This window comes from Triplophysa rosa, linkage group LG18 (assembly GCF_024868665.1).
Source record: "Triplophysa rosa linkage group LG18, Trosa_1v2, whole genome shotgun sequence".
NCBI lineage: Eukaryota > Metazoa > Chordata > Actinopteri > Cypriniformes > Nemacheilidae > Triplophysa > Triplophysa rosa.
The window spans coordinates 371,637-383,612 of NC_079907.1; the positions used below are offsets into that span (position 1 = coordinate 371,637).

Genomic DNA, 11,976 nt, shown 5'->3' on the forward strand with positions numbered 1-11,976 from the left:
CAGATGAATGAGTTCAGATCAATAATCGGTTCAGATGACTGAGTTCAGATCAATAATCGGTTCAGATGAATGAGTTCAGATCAATAATCGGTTCAGATGAATGAGTTCAGATCAAGAATCGGTTCAGATGAATGAGTTCAGATCAATAATCGGTTCAGATGAATGAGTTCAGATCAATAATCGGTTCTGATGAATGAGTTCAGATCAATAATCGGTTCTGATGAATGAGTTCAGATCAAGAATCGGTTCAGATGAATGAGTGATGAAATGATTGTCATTAGTCAGAAGTCAAACCTGGTAAAAGGTGCAGAGTTCTTTCCCATTGGATGTGAAGGTGAGGAAGCCGTTGGCCGTGTCCACCAGACATCCGATCTCCAGACCGTTATTATTACGACCCTGACTGGGGTTACTGCATTCACCCCCCCAAACCATGAAGCAGTTACTGCGTTTAATACTGACACACACACACACACACACAGTTATCAGGGCTGTCACAATCTATATTGACAGAATATCACCACACAAAAACATGTACTGTAGAGTTAAGATCATACATGGCTTGGATCCCAGGGGATTGCACATAGTCAGAAACAAAATGTATAATACAATGCAATGTAAGTCGCTTTGGATAAAAGCGTCTGCCAAATGCATAAATGTAAATGTAATACAGTATTTGTACGACGTGAACTTTACAAAATGAATCATATTACAGTTACTGAAAAAAATCATGGTTTTCCCAATAGTAATCAATATACCAAATACTACACTTTTAATATAAAGAAACGTAAGGTGTTAAACGTCTGTTTAATGTGATTGGTTGAGCATCAATCATGTGACCTGTGTCAACATACAGTACGTAATATTTTTGTTCTTTTTCTGTTTTAAGAAATTCTCTTTTAGGGTTTAGCTTTGTCAATTCATTCATGTTTGTTTTATATTAAACGTTTTTTTTTATGTTTAATTGTTACGAATTTACATAGAGAAGGTTTTATTAAACATTGAATGTTGTCAATTCTATAACAAATTGTATAAACAACAAAAGTGTTATTAACTTTTGTTTTGTTTACATTGTTACTTATTAAACCAGTATGATTTATTGTTTTGATTGAATATTTTTACACTCCTATACGTTATATTGTGTTTATATTGTTGTGTTAAATTTCTCACATTGCAATATTTTAAACACAACATCCTCCAACAACTGATCGGTTCATTACAGCACCGGCGTCTCTCACTGACCTCTCGTGAACTTTACCCTTCTCGTCTCCCAGGGTAACAGTGACTGTTCGGACCATATTGAGGTCAAAGGCCGGATCATACTGATGAAAATCTGACGTCACCCAACCGACCCAAACACTGGACGACTCCTGACCGGGGAAGATCCTCACCGAGTAATAATACTGACACACACACAACATCATTGGATGATCAGAAACCACAGGTCATGTGATCAGTGGGCGGGGTTTAAGGGGCGTGTCTCTCACCGTGGATGTTTGCAGGAGATTCTCAGTGTCGTCTCTCTCGTCTGCTAAAACTTCCTCTGATAAACGAGTGTTAGAATGACTGCTGTTGACGTCCGGCTTCGATCTCTTCAACAAGAACCTAAAACGCACTCAAACTGTCAACACATGTTTACGGCACAAACGGATGCTTTATGTTAGATTGCAAAATATATTTACTATACATATATCAAACGTTTGGGGTGACTGTCTCTGTGTGTGTGTGTGTTGCGTCACACCTCTGTTTGATTTTGGAGGGTTTCTCTTGATTGTGATCTTTATGGTTGTTGAATTCATCTCGTTCTCTCTCTGGCCCGTTGGAGCTGACGTGACTGTGCGGCATCTTCATCAGAACCTCAAAATCGGACACCGTCTCAAAATCATCCAGATCTCTCTTTGGAGAGAAGAAGCTTCCGTTGGCCGACAGCATCCCGCCGGGCGACCTTCCGAACGTCTCCGAGCACTCGACGGGCATGCTCAGACGATAGAACATGATGTCTGTGTTACTGTTCTGTGAGCCGAATGACCTCTGCGTGACCTTCAGACACGGTGGGCTCTCCACTGTCCCGTCGATTCTGGTAACCTGCAAACACACACACGATCTCCTGTGAACACAGTCCTGCTCATCCTGAAGTGTGTGCGCGTGTCTGGTGACCTCTGACCTCTATGTGCTCATGGTTGGGTGGGACGGGGATGAACTGAGGCAGACGTTTGCTGATCCACATGCTCGTATCTCTGTTCATGTTGACGGCGAAGGGTTCGTAGCCCTCCTGCAGGCCACAGATGGTGAAGTACTTCAGCGTGCTCACGTCCTTCCCGAAATTCATCCGGCCGACCTGAGAGACGCCCAGACTGGAGACGGGAATGAAGCCTGAAACATCGACAGGAACCAAACTGAAATACTGTCATATAAGAGAGAGACACACACTTGAATACCAGCAAATACACATGAACACAACAAATGAGAGAAATATTCTGTAGAATTCATGTGACAGCGGTCAACAGGTGGCGCTCATCTCAACTTTATTTCACTGCAGAATCTGTTGTGTGTGATTGTGTATGTTGATGAAGCAGCACATTTACCTGCAACAGCTGCTAGAACAAGCGCATGTGTCTCTGTGTGTGTGTGTGTATCTGTAGCTTATGGTGTGGTGTTTTGTGGTCTGTGGGTGTTATAAAGCTCAAATGTGTGTGCATGTGTGTGTGTGTGTGTGTGTGGGAAGGGTAAACCCTACGGTACGGGGAAAAAATGTCTCCACAAAGATGGCAATATCCAAAACCCTTGTCCTTGTGGGGACATGTTTTGGTCCCCATGAGGAAACAAGCTTATAAATCATACAGAATGAACTTTTGTGAAAATGTAAAAGAGCAGACAGTTGTGTGTGATTGTTAGGGTTAGGGGGAGGGAATATGAGATACAGTTTGTACAGTATAAAAACCATTGTGTCTGTGGAATGTCCCCATAAAACATGGAAACCCAACATGTGTGCGTGTGTGTGTGTGTGTGTGTGTACTTGTACATCTATATTTGTGAGGACCGGTTTGAGTTGTAGACCAGCGGTGTGAGGACAAGGAGAGTAAAGTGAGACCAGAGACCCCTTTAAAGGGCTGTTTGAGGGTGAAGACTTGCTTTTAGGGTTTAGGTTATAATCAGGGTTAGGGTCAGGGTTAGGGTCAGGCATGTACTTCTGATGGGTAGGGTGACGGGCTAGAGATTGCATTGCGTCAATGTATGTCCTCATAAAGATAGCTGTGTGTGCGTGCGTGTGTGTATGTGTGTGTGTGTGCGTGTGTGTCTGTCTGTTCAGTGTGTGTGTGTAATGGGTCTGTGCATGTAGTGTGTTTTCTGTGTTTATGTTGTGATTTTGTACTGAACACACACAAACAGCACATGATAGATTTCCTTCATGAGGAAGCTGATTGGATGTTAAAGTGTCTGTATATGACAGCTGATTGGATGGGAGGGACTGAACGTCACACATGACTCACCTTCACAAACCTCAAAGTCTTTGAATGCGAGTTCAGAGCCGGAGTCATCGAGCAGAACCTCACCGTTCAGAGTGAACATCATCGTCCCTTCATTCATATCCACCATACAACCCACCACATCACCCGACTGCCACATCCGGCCAAAGTGCTCGTTACCCTGATGCCAACGCTGGGCCTACACACACACACACACACACACACACACACACACACACAACATAAACACACCGGTGATGACAGAAACAGCTCTCGTCTGCGGTCATGTTGTTACCTTGAGTCCATCAAACACAAAGGCCTGCTCATCTGAGCCCAGCTCCTGATCCGGCAAACACCCGGGTCGAGCCCAGCCCACCCGCATCTCCCCCGCCGTCACCACATCAAACTCAAAATACCACTTCCCCGCATTCACACTGTACGTCTTCTCTGCTCGGAATATCCGGAAGCGCTCCACCGACAGATTATTGACGTCCGATCTCGCTGCTGGAGAAAACAAGAGTCAAGAGGAAAAACATTTCAATCGATTCTCACACATCACATCTGTTGATGTCTCAAACACGCTGCTGCTCCATACAGAGGTGAAGAACAGAGCGTCCTGCAATGCATTATGGGTAAGTGAATGAGAATCATACCGTGATCTTGGTCCGGAGCCTCCAGGTTATAGCCGTAACCCAGTAACGTCCTGACGGCTTCTCTCAGACTGTCCTTGTTTGATTTCTTGGTTCTTTCATCGAGAAGAATGTAAGGAACCAGACGAGGGTTTCTTCGGTTCTTAATGTCCTACAGAAAACCCCAAACAGCTTCCTGTGAGTGAAACTCTTCAGCTTACAGACATACACGCATATCTGTAGAAGCCACCTTACATTATACCATGGTTGGTTTGAATACTGGATTCTGATTGGCTGGAAGGTGTGCGTTAAAACCGTATAATGCACGGGTGGTTCCAGTCAGTTTGATCAGTGTTTGAAGTGTCTACAACGGTGGAATGTGACACAGAACATATCTATACATCAGCCGTACGTGAGCGAAAGAGGTCCATCCGATGATCATAAAGTAATCATACTTTTTACATACTTTTGAGAGAGTGAGAGAGTGGGAGAGAGACAGAGAGAGAGTGAGAGAGTGAGACAGAGAGAGAGTGAGTGAGTGAGTGAGTGAGTGAGTGAGTGAGTGAGTGAGTGAGTGAGTGAGTGAGTGAGTGAGTGAGTGAGTGAGTGAGTGAGACGGAGAGAGAGAGAGAGAAAGAGTGAGAGGGAAACGGAGAGAAAGAGAGACGGAGAAGATCAGCGTTCTGTCATTTGAATATAATAAACTGGTTTTGTCCGTCTCATAATCATCCTCACTCACCGCACACAGAGTCTTTCTGACCGAAATACGCCGCGTCAAACAGATGATCAGCAGTCTTCTCAAAGGACGCCAGCATGAGAACACTCTCCTTCATCTTGGCCAGGCCGAAGCGGGTGATGCCTAAAATCTCACCCTAACCCCCACACCAGAGTCATGCTCGTCACGCACATGATGCATTTATCTCTTCGTGGATGACGAGAGATGGACTCACCTTATAAGACATGAGGTCAGCCAGCAGCACAGGGTGAGAGAGCGAGAGAGAGAGAACAGGGTGAGAGACAGAGAGAGAGACAGAGAGAGAGAGAGAGAGAGAGAGAGAGGGGGGAACAGGACCACAACATGGGACAAACCCAAGGAACTTTTGCACAATATGGCAACACACAGCCGACATCACTACTGCCACTGACTGACCCCGGGTTATTTTCATTTGTAAAGTTTTAATGACAGTATGTTTTTGCATATTGTTTTGTATTTACTACTTTACCAATTAGACTGGTCATTTATCTCATGTGTGCATTTGACAGACCTCTTTGTCATGTCACTCAGTCAATGTTCTTTACATTATGTAGTATGAATTTATGTAGAAAACACTAAATCACAAAAATCACTTTAGCTGGGTTTTCACAGGCAGTTTCAGTCAGGCCCGGCTCCACGGGGGGAGGCCAGGGTGGCCTTTGCCCACCCTATCAGAAGCTTTGCAAACCCTGCCTTCACACAGAGCCCTTGAGAGAGAGGATCCGTGAACCGCCGTTGCTGTCAAAAAACTGTTCCATTTCAGTGAACGGAGTTGGCACGACTCTCTCTCAGCGACTCTGCGTCCACCCTGCCCCCACACCACATAACAGCCAATCACAAAATGAATGCTATATTATATAAGTCAGCTCCAAATCTTTTTATTTTATGTTTTCCCTTTTATGGCGAGACACTCTTAGCTCATTCACTTATATATATATATATAGTTACCCCCCTCAGCCTCTACCCACCTGGAAAATCACTTGGCCCACCTTTCATCTCATATCTGGAGCCGGGCCTGGTTTCACTTATGGACCAGATTGATTGAAGATTCCCAAAATTACATTTATATTTATTCATTTGGCAGACGCTTTTATCCAAAGCGCCAGAGCATACAAACATTTTGTCAACACGCTAAACAGTACCGTAAGTTTTTTAATTCACCTGTTGTATACCGTAGGTCCATCCCTGTCGTGTGCGGTCTCTGGCCCAGACGTTGTGTGCATTCTCTGCCAGTTTGTCCACCATAGCTTCCTGTGCTGAGGCCAGTTTGATGTGGCTCAGGTCCATGGGAGCGGGTTTATAACCGCTGGAGAGCTCATACCTGACCACACAACACACAACATCATCAACAAACATTATTTCCTGAACAAACACAGTGAGAGAGAAACGGCACAGACGAACACAAACCAGCCAGATAAAAAAAAAACACACACAGTCAAGAGTTTGACCTGACGACACAGACACAAAGCCATGCTTGACGGGGAAGATTTACACTTACTTGGCTGACAGTTTAAGATTGTTGACTTTCTCTGCCGCACGCTCGTCTGCCACACCGACATGACAACCTAGAGCCAGAAGAGTCCTACACACACACACACATCATGTCAGGTTTAACATGTTCCATCTCATCTTCACTTCACGAATAAAACACTCCAAGCACCTAAAAACCCCTTCATCCCTGCAACAGTCTTTAGTTTAGTTTAGATTTAGAAAGGTCTGGATAATCTTTTGCAACAGCCTCCCTTGACTCACTTGAGCGTCTCTTGAGACATCTGGAGGTTGTAGCTTCTCTCTTGTTCAGGCAGTCTGCTGAACTCCACCAGACAGGGATGTTGACGTTTATTATCATCTCGCACCTGCACAAAATAAACACCATTATAAATACTATTACATATTAAACTCATACGCTTTCAACCTGACACTCAATCAAATTCAGATTTGTGTCATGATGTCAGTGGAATATGAAAGTGACACACCGCTCCATAGGTCCATCCCAGATCGATCTTGTTCATCACCCACAGCTCATGAATGTTCTCTGCCAGTTTCTCACGGATTCGCTCGATTTGAGGCGGCAGCACAATCTAACACACAAATACACTCACAAAATAATCTCCACAGGTGTGTGTGTGTCTTTGTGTGTGTGCGTGTGTCTGTGTGCGTGTGCGTCTTTGTGTGTGTCTGTGTGCGTGTGTCTTTGTGTGTGTGTGTCTGTGTGTCTGTGTGCGTGCGTGCGTGCACCTGACTTGTGTCCACGGGTGCGTGTGTGCGCGCGCATGCTTGTGTGTGTGTTTTGGTTGAGTGTGTAAGGGCGGGTGCTTGTGTGTGCGTGTGTGTGCGTGTGCGTGCGTGCGCGTGTGTGCGTGTGTACCTGACTGGTGTCCACAGGTGTTGGTGTGAAGGCAGCTTGTGTCAGTGTGACTGTGGGTCCCAGGAGGTCTCTGGTGTTCCCATGATCATGTTTATACTCCTGACTGTGCTCCACTCTCAGCTTCTCTCGTGGTAAAACAGCCTCGAAACACGGAGCGTATCCAGACGGAGGCAGGAACTTGAATTCTCCATGACGACCGCCCAACAGGAAGCGCACTCTGAGGAAGAACAGGACCAGCGACCAATCAGAGTGTTTCACTCGACAGTAATCTCATGACATGCTTATTCAAAGGTGGCGTGTGAAATGCTCTGATGGCGATTGGAGGACTCACTTGACCCCTGCCGAGAAAGACACCACAGGGAAAAAGAGTCCGTCTGAGTTAAAGTTCTCAAACATTCCCTGGACCGGCTGACCGTTGATTCGGAATGAGATGCTGGGAGCGCTGAGATCCAGACAGCAGCTGATCACGTCCTCCGCCCGCAGCAGATGCTGATTGGGTGAGCTCACGGACCGCGCCACGCAACCTACCGATCACACCTCATGTCATGTCCTGTGACACAGATCCTCAGACATGAAGCTAATGATGCGTTCCTCTCACCTGCCCACAGGTGCAGCCCATCAAACCCATACGAGTACAGATCGTCTCCGACTCCGTTCCCGCCCCAGCCCTCTCCACCGCCCGGGTACGGCCAGTAACCCTGTGTGGATGCCCAGCCCACCCGCAGGTGTGTGGCTTCGGCCGTCACGAACGGCTCCACGTGGTCCACGATGAGCTCATAATACCACTTCCTGTACTGGGCGGAGCCTTCGCTCACCCCGAGGAAGATGTTGGGTCTCATGCTGCCGGTGAAGAGAGAGTGAGGGAGAGGGAGGTGAGGGCGTGAGGCGTGACGGATGCGTGATGCTGGCGTGATGTGTTTACCTGTTGACGTGATTGACCAGTCGTGTCTGTAGCAGCAGATCTCTGCCGGGCAGCAGATTATCACAGATCAGATTCTGATTAGAGCGAACCGCCACGCCGTGACACACACACAGAGAACACAACACATCCAGAACCTGCACACACACATCAAACACCTTTTGATGTCTTTTGTTTTGGACTTTTTAAACGTAGGAGGTATTCTAAAGCAAAAGCAAACAAAAGTATTTTTTTCTAAAAACTTCATGACTCAATTTTGATTTGACAAGCTCATTTCATAGCCCAATCGAGCCTTTGATAGAGAAGTTTACATGCTGTACCAATGAAGGAGAATATCTTAGCAAATATATTCAGAAGACTCTATGTCTTTCTTTCAGAGAACAAAAATTTGGTGATGTTTCTGCCTGAACGAGAAAAAGCAGATGGGAAATGAAAAAAAATCCCGTACAAAAACGGATAAAGTACTGGCAGAAAATGACCAGTTCATTTTCCTTTATTTTACGGAGAATTAAGTTAATGCTAAAATGTCATTTAATGCAGTGCAACATGTAAAATACAGGTAAAACAACTGTAAAAAGGAATATGGAAAATTCCTTCATATTAATACAGTATATTGTGCCCTATTTCTACAGATTTCTTTTAGTGTGTGTAATCTTCTCTGAATGTAACACATGAAAGCTTTTAGCATTTTGCTTCTTATGTGAATATATCCCGTTTTAAAGATGTTACAGGAAAACATTTCATCTGCAGTGCTTCAGTAAGATACGTTCTAAGAACATGTATAAGTGCTTTCTGCGATGAGCAGAATAATAGAGAGGACTGTGATGTTTCGAGTGTGGCGTCTCCTCGCGTCACCTTGTGGTTGCGTCCGTGTTTGTCCAGCAGAGAGATGATGGATTTAATGTGTCCTTCTTTAATGATGTTCAGAGCTTCAGGACTCTCCACCAGAACACAGTGAAGAACCTCCAGAATCCCTGCAGACACACAACAACACAACACAACACAACACAACACAACAATAATGACTTATAAACACATACACATACAGATATATACAGTACAGTTAGGAAATATTTACATGTACAAGTTAAAGTTTTACCAATTTTGGTATATGCTTTTGTCATTTGATAATTGATTGGTTTATTTTTAATGTTGCTATACTGTATATTATAATATAATTTTTATTTTAGTTTTTGTTTTTTCCTTGAGTTAAGTTTTGACAGTCATTTTTAGGTCAATATTTGATTTGATTTCAATAAAAGTTTTAATTTGAGTAAACTAAAATAACCTTGCGCTGAAGCTCCATCGGTTTATTCCAGATGACTGAGAAACCTCTCACAGCTCCTGTGTGTTATTACTCCAGGGTGGCCGCGGGTCCTTCAAAAGTCTTAAAACGTCTTAAATAAAGTTTTCCTAACAGAAGGCCTTTAAAAGTCTTAAAAAGTATTACACTCAGATTCTACGGCTCTTAAATATTTTGGTCACATTTCCGCAAGAAATCTTTCTGTCTGACGGACCAAATGAATTTGAAATCATTGAACAAATCTAAGATTTTTTCATCAAAGAGAACTGAGGTCACAGAAGACAGGTTGAAGTAACCGTTACAGCTAGTTTGCGGCATCCTAGCAAGTTTAATAAAAATGGCTAGAAACGATGAGTTCTCGTGGTGGTTAAATGTTTTCGGTGTTTTAAACTCTGTGTGAGCATCGAGGTGGTGGAATCACATCACACAGGCACAGAGGGAAGCAATGAGCCTCCAGCAGATTACAAGGTTTCTTTTCCAGAGTTTTTATATTGTAAGTAATGGATAATGTAAAACCCGTCAGGAGCCTGACGCGAAGCGGGGTTAACATTACAATCGGCTGGATATTAAACGGCTAACGTTACTTACCACGTGAGCAAATTATTGATTTTAAATATTTTATTTGTTCAAAAACAAACCTGTGCGAAGAAAATGTGTTTCCTAACGGCATTAATCCAATGCGACGTTCAAACAAGACCAACATGCAATTTGGTTGAAAAATTTGTAAATAAAATCTCATATGTTATTAATTAGGCATTTATATTTGTTTTTATTGGTGAATATTAAACTAAACCCGTCAAGATGACTCGCAGCACCCGTATGAGCCTGTGTTAGTTTATAAAGAGCACTTACGCATAGACTTTTAGCCTGGTTTTCTCGGCATGGATCACATACATTTAATTTTACAAACCTCTTAATACATCTACAAATTCTTAAGTATTCTGAAAACCAGTTTTCCCTTTTCATTTTGTGCAAATATAAAGCAATATTTTCATTTTGAATTTGGGTGAAATTCAGAAAAACAGTACGCAGAAAAATTTGAGTGGTCTCTAAATTTTCAGAGGCTGTGTATATGAAATATATATGTATTAGAATGTGTATGTCCAGCGCAGGTTTGGTCTTAAATTTCATATAAAGTGGCACTTAAATAGTCTTAAAAAGTCTTAAATTGAACTTGCTTATATCTGTAGACACCCTGTGTTCACAGCCTAATCAATTATTAAAGGCTTCAGAGAGACTAAATAAACAGACACAAACAAACATCTGCATCAATCTAGAGAGATTATCACATCTCAGAGAGAGAGAGAGAGAGAGAGAGAGAGAGAGGACGATTATCATATGAGATTTGTGTTTAATAAGATCTGTTTCTCACAAGTTTGATAAAGTCAGTCTGTCTGTGACTGTGTGAAAATCAAACAATGACACAGCCCTCTTTTGGATGAAATTGTAGATGGAATTTTTACTTTTTCCCTGTAAATATTTATCCATGGGACTAAAAGTAATTTTAATGTAATAATGTTTTCATTCTTTTTGTATTATTTTGCATTACGTATTATAACACTGTCACTCTCCTTCCAAAACCTCAGATGTCCAAATTCGCTGTTGTTCAGGAAATGAAAGAAAACGTTTTAAATGATGCAATACTGTGTTGACAAGCCCTTTTTAATACTTTTATTGGTTAAATATTTGCAAAACCCAGTGACAAACAAAGAGTGACCAATAATAATCATTATAGCAAAAATAAGAATCACAAAATATGGGAATAGGAGGTATAAATATACATTTATAATATTATATGTTTAAGTATTTCAAATGTTTGCTTTGTTTACCATTCAAGTATTTCTTTGACATAAAATATGTTTGAGTTCATACCGGACGAGGCTTCCAACCTCTCCAGGCGACTGACCAACCAATCCAAAGAGCCGGAAAACTGTGCACAATTCTTCCTGTTTCCTCTGATAAGAGCAGCTAGAGACAGAGAGAGAGAGAGAGAGAGATTGACGTTAAACATCACATATTGACGTGTAGAGTTGTTTTAAAGTGCTGATGATTGGAGCGGATGGAATTATGGCTCATACCCAAGAGCTCGTAGAGAGAGTTCAGGATGGATTTCCAGGATTCTCCTGCTTCTCTTCCGGCCACGTCTGCAAAATGAGCCGCACTGCTGTAGACATGTAAACGATCGATACACTCCAGCACCAGGTTTATCATGCCCTAGAGACACACATACAGAGAGAGAGAGATACATAACACATCCTCACACACACACGCACGTACACACACAGATACATAACACATCCTCACACATCCTCACACACACACACACACACAGATACATAACACATCCTCACACATCCTCACACACACACACACACACAGATACATAACACATCCTCACACACACACGCACGTACACACACAGATACATAACACATCCTCACACATCCTCACACACACACACACACACAGATACATAACACATCCTCACACATCCTCACACACACACACACACACAGATACATAACACATCCTCACACAC

The 11,976-nt window shown here is 43.0% G+C and overlaps 1 protein-coding gene across 1 annotated transcript in view; it reads right to left on the bottom strand.

Annotated features, from left to right (window-relative positions):
* The window catches only part of ryr2a (ryanodine receptor 2a (cardiac)), a 100,413-nt gene that overhangs the window by 48,997 nt on the left and 39,440 nt on the right, over positions 1-11,976 (bottom strand). Inside the window, exons 15-33 of the mRNA XM_057359207.1 lie at positions 11,516-11,651; positions 11,310-11,405; positions 8,990-9,108; positions 8,138-8,271; positions 7,814-8,055; positions 7,547-7,739; positions 7,216-7,432; positions 6,824-6,928; positions 6,600-6,703; positions 6,346-6,429; positions 6,009-6,168; positions 4,118-4,265; positions 3,760-3,968; positions 3,489-3,663; positions 2,162-2,370; positions 1,739-2,082; positions 1,485-1,602; positions 1,240-1,400; positions 295-454 (exon numbers count right to left, since the gene is read on the bottom strand). Coding sequence (XP_057215190.1) covers positions 295-454; positions 1,240-1,400; positions 1,485-1,602; positions 1,739-2,082; positions 2,162-2,370; positions 3,489-3,663; positions 3,760-3,968; positions 4,118-4,265; positions 6,009-6,168; positions 6,346-6,429; positions 6,600-6,703; positions 6,824-6,928; positions 7,216-7,432; positions 7,547-7,739; positions 7,814-8,055; positions 8,138-8,271; positions 8,990-9,108; positions 11,310-11,405; positions 11,516-11,651 — 3,114 coding nt within the window. The remainder of the gene's footprint in view (positions 1-294; positions 455-1,239; positions 1,401-1,484; positions 1,603-1,738; positions 2,083-2,161; positions 2,371-3,488; positions 3,664-3,759; positions 3,969-4,117; positions 4,266-6,008; positions 6,169-6,345; positions 6,430-6,599; positions 6,704-6,823; positions 6,929-7,215; positions 7,433-7,546; positions 7,740-7,813; positions 8,056-8,137; positions 8,272-8,989; positions 9,109-11,309; positions 11,406-11,515; positions 11,652-11,976) is intronic.